The sequence below is a fragment of the Colobus angolensis genome, unplaced genomic scaffold (genome assembly GCF_000951035.1).
Source record: "Colobus angolensis palliatus isolate OR3802 unplaced genomic scaffold, Cang.pa_1.0 Scaffold24, whole genome shotgun sequence".
In the NCBI taxonomy this organism is placed as follows: domain Eukaryota; kingdom Metazoa; phylum Chordata; class Mammalia; order Primates; family Cercopithecidae; genus Colobus; species Colobus angolensis.
In genome coordinates, this window is record NW_012115599.1 from 12103201 (window position 1) to 12107801 (window position 4601).

The following is a 4601-nucleotide window of genomic DNA, read 5'->3' on the forward strand; positions in this document are numbered from 1 at the left end:
AAAAAAAAAAAAAAAAGAAATATTTAAGGTAAAGGATACCCAATGACATGATTTGATCTTTACAAAATATGTGAATGTATTAAATTATCACATGTACCCTGAAAATATGTACATCTGTTGTATATCAAAATAATTTTTTAATTTCATGAATGTATTTAATGCCACTGAATTGTATACTTAAAATAGTTAAAATGGCAAGTTTCATGTCACACACACACATATGTACATATATTATTTAAAATAGTAAAGAGGCTTGTGTTTTAAGCCTCTAAAATAGTAATGAACACAAGGGAGGAAACAGAAGGGGAAGACAGAGCAGAGGGGTGTGGAGGGAGAATAGGGAAGTATAGAGTTGCTAAAGAGAATGGAATATGGGTGAAGAAGAAAAACCTTTAAAAGGGATTTTTTAGAAAGATTTGCTGTGTAGTATAGATATAAGCCACTTCCTCTGAAATCTTGAGCAAATTCCATATTATTCACCAATTACTTTGGTGTTTGAGTTGCAGTTTTAGTTTTAAGTGCTGACATGGATGAGAATGGCCTTGAGGCATCCAGATATATCTGGGTCACACTAATCTAAGCAGAATTTGTGTCACCGTGGCTTTTCCCCATTTGCCCCTCTCCTGACCCCCTTGTCTTCTCATGCCCCTGAGGACGCTCTGGGCCCTGAGGTGTTCTCCACCCCCATCCTGCCCCTCACCTCCACGCAGCAGTGTGCGTCCAGCGGGATAATGCCTCTTTTCTCTTTGCATTCTTCACTCCCAAAGTAGCAGAGGCAGCTGGGCTGCAGCTGGAACCAGCGTTCGGTCCAGTTCCTTCTCAGGTGCCCTCGCTTCCACAGGTAGCCCTGCCAGCCGGAGTTACGTCAGAGGCTTCCCAGGCCCCCCTTCGCCCTGCACCTTGTGCGCCTCCCCTAGTTCCCAGTTTGGCTGACCTGCTTCAGGACATCTTGGATGAGCTCCTGGTAGACCTCATGGATGGCCATGCTGAGGGTGTCCCGGCCCACGCCCCGCAGGCAGCGGCCTGAGTTGAAGAGCTCCAGGAACTGCCAGACGCTGAGCCCCCCGGTGGTCTGGGCCACCTGGGCCTCCTGGGCCAGAAGCTCCTCCAGTTCGCCCAAGCTCACCTCCAAGCTCATGCTGCTGAGTACCTTTTTCAGCAGGTATTCCACCTGGAGCAGGAGAAGGAAGGCCTGGTAGTTGCAGCAGGCGGTGTTGCCAGCACCAACACCAGGGAGTACTCTATCTGGCTCCCCGAGCCTGGGCAGAGGGAAACAGGGGACAGACTGTTGAGGGGGCCAGAGGACCGAATGCTATGGAGACCAGGGAAAAGACCTGGGAGAGGATCCTGGAGCCCCAACCCCAACTCCGAATTTCTCTCCCCCTCCACAACCTCCATTCCCACTCCTTCCTATCTTAAGGGCAAGGTGAAGGGGACCTGAGATCTGGGGTCCAGAAAGAGGCAATAAATCACAGAAAGTGTCAAGGGAGTGCAAAGGCCCTCTCATCCAATCACTCATTTTGCAGATGACAAAACCAAAGCCTAAACGGGGAAGTGACTGGCTCTAAGTCACACAGCAAAGTGGGGGCAGCCAGAACCTGATTCTGATCTCCTGAATCCTATTCAGGTCCTTATTGCAAGCCCCAGTCCCCAACCCTGGGGATCCTTCCCTTGTGGGAGGGGAAGGGGATTTCAGGTAGGGGTAGGTGGGGGGGAGTGGGGAGTGGAGGTAAGCTGGGCAGGGACAGGAAACCTGTTACAGAGGAACCGGAAGTGGTGGCTGGGGTACATCCTGCTGCAGTTGTTAACTCTGCATGTTGATCACAGAAGCAAGCAACCACCTGGCCTCCGAGAGGCCACCTTGCCCTGACTGGCAGGGGTCTAACAAGGGCAGCCAGCCAAGTGTCCGTGCAGATGGACACATGTCCCTCACCTGCCCCAGCAGCTTTTTGGGACATTCTGTTTAGGACTTTCTGGGGGCTCCTGGGTCTTGTTTGGGCATTTAGTAGAGGGCACTGGTTCAGGGCTCAGGTGCTTCCCTTCATCACCCTTCCCACAAACAGAAGCCAGAACAAATGTGAGTGGAGCTTGACATGCTAGGGCTTCTTGTAAGTACAGAGGTCCCTTCTCCTGTAAACCCCACTCTAGAGACCTAAAGTCACCCTGGCATCTCCACAGCCACCAAAAGGACTAAAAGGTCACAAGGCCAAATGGGCAGGGGAGGGAGATGAGGATAAGAAGGAGCATGCAGGTGGATGGGAAAATGCCTTCCCTGGCTTCACCCAGGAGTGAGGAGGTAGGGACCAGATTCCTGGCCTTTTCTCCCAGGATGTCCTCTCCTCCCAGGATGCCCTCTCCTCCCAGGATGCCCTCTCCCTGGGTCTTTTAGCTGAATGTGTCCTGGCTTTCCAGAAGAAAGGCAGAAAGGGAAAATCTGGATCCTGTCTCAGAAAAGTCTCCCTTTGCCTTGTAAAGTATCCTTCCTGTCCTGAAAGAAGTGGCAAAAGGTAAAGGGGAAAAAAAAGCACCTTTCCTAGATTGCCAGTAATGCTCAGTAATGTATCTGGCATTTAGACCTCTGTGTAAACAGAATGTGCAGATCATTTTCCTACAGTGAGGACCAGCAGAACCCTCATGAAAGTGTAATTTCAGTTTTCCTGGAAGAAAGCACAATTACTCTGACACAGGCAGTTCCAGGCATCTGGAGACAGCTGGGTGAGGACAGATACCAGCATGGGAAGATGGTGAAGAAAGAAAGGGATGTGGGAGGTACCAAAGGTGGTTTGGTCTCATTCATGGTTTTGTTTAGGTCTGGTCCCAAGTGATTCAGTCCCTGGGGCTACCATCACCCTCACCTCATCAGGAACCATGATCAGAGGGTACTTGTCCTCAGACAGGAAGTTGAAGAGGCACCAGAGGCGGAAGGCATCCTGATTGGAGAGCATACTGTTCCCGTTGCTATCTGCCCGATAGTTCTTCTTGGCCGTCAGGGTCCAGCACAGCTCATCAAAGTGCTCTTTAACAAAAGCCCCCTCCTCCACCTGCCACCAGGGCTGCAAATCAGCTGGCTGCATATCCCTGCTCTACCACGACACTAGGCTCCAGCTGGGTTTCTTGGGTTCATCTATGCCCCTGCTCCCCACCTGTCCAAGTCCAGGGCCCTAACTCAAGGGATCCCTGAGCTGATTACCAAGTAACTAGCTGCTTCCAATCACTCCACCCCCCACAACACACCCACACCCCCCACCCCCCCTGACAACAGAGTAACTCTAGTGTTTCAGCCCAGAGGAGAAAGGAAGAGAAACCCAGCAGGAAGCTAAGAGCCAAGAACTTGGAAAGACAGTGACAGATTGGAGGAGTTGGGGGGTTCAGGGGGACAGTCTGGGAAGGGTGGAGAACCCTTTATAAAGGTTATAGCTGGAAGCGGGAGGAGGGCTGGGCAGGTATTCAGTGAACCCTTTGTAGAGGTTATAGCTGGAAGCTGGAGGAGGGCCGGAGAAGTAGGAGTTTATGGCAGGGGCAAAGAGTTGGAGTGGCAGGGTATTGGGCTGCTGGCCAGGCTGGAGAAGTGGGGAGAGGTTACAGATGCCCCCTACAAGCTGGGCCCCACCTTGTCCAGGATGTACTTGTTGAGGTAGGGCATGTATCCCTGGCTGGACACAGGGCCGTCGTCATCATCTCGGAAGTGTTCCTCCAGGGCCACGGGGTCATGGGGGATGTGTAGGACCGTGTACAGGTTGTGGGACAGCACCTGAGATAGAGTAGTGGCAGTGTGTCTTTCTGCACCCCAACCAAAACTGGGCCAGAGGACTGCTCCTCACCTCTCTGCTTGTCCCCACCCCATCGTGGCTGAGTTCTCTACACACACGGTTCAGCTCAGTAATAACTAAAACTTAAATACTATGTGCCAAGCACTGGGCTAAAGCACTTTACGTATCATCTGCTTAACCACCATAAAAAACACTCACATCCCCATTTTACAGATGAAAACTCCTGCAGCCCTGAGATATTTCTCACCCAAGGTCACAGCTGGCAGAACTGGAATTCAAACCCATGCAGTTATACTCTTAGCCACTTCATTAGGTATTGGTGTCCTCTTTCTACAGACAGGGAGACTGAGGCTCAAGGGATTCAGTACCTTGCCAAAAGACCCACAGTGAACACCACCTTGGAGTTCAAATCCAGCTCTGTCAGATTGCAAAGCCCAAGTGCTTCCCACAATGCTGGACAGTTTGCAGGGTGTGCAGGGACTTAGTCTGCCACCCCAGGGCAGAAGCTGCCAATTTATCATGGTTTCCATCAAAGAGTCAGTGTTCTGGCTGCAGTGTGCCTATCACCTAAGTGTGTCTGCTCTGGGAGAGGAGAGGGCTCAAAGAAGGGTCATGAAAAATGGTCTGTGATGTGGAGAGGGCAAGGCTTAGAAGGGATAGTGGTCATAATGGTGTGCAGGGGAAATTTGGGTTTGTTGAACAAATCCATGATATTAGAATAAAGGGGCTGAAATCTGAAATCTGGTGAAGATAAAATCGCCTTGGGGGTTATTCTATTATACCTATTGTCACAGGCAGTGTGAATGATTAAAAAGTCACTAGTCGCCGGGC

The 4601-nt window shown here is 50.7% G+C and overlaps 1 protein-coding gene across 1 annotated transcript in view; it reads right to left on the minus strand.

Moving 5' to 3' along the window:
* Window positions 1-4601, minus strand: part of DEF6 (differentially expressed in FDCP 6 homolog (mouse)) — a 28552-nt gene that overhangs the window by 12826 nt on the left and 11125 nt on the right. Inside the window, exons 2-5 of the mRNA XM_011945525.1 lie at window positions 3611-3751; window positions 2856-3041; window positions 935-1171; window positions 701-847 (exon numbers count right to left, since the gene is read on the minus strand). Of these exons, the coding sequence (XP_011800915.1) occupies window positions 701-847; window positions 935-1171; window positions 2856-3041; window positions 3611-3751 (711 nt within the window). The remainder of the gene's footprint in view (window positions 1-700; window positions 848-934; window positions 1172-2855; window positions 3042-3610; window positions 3752-4601) is intronic.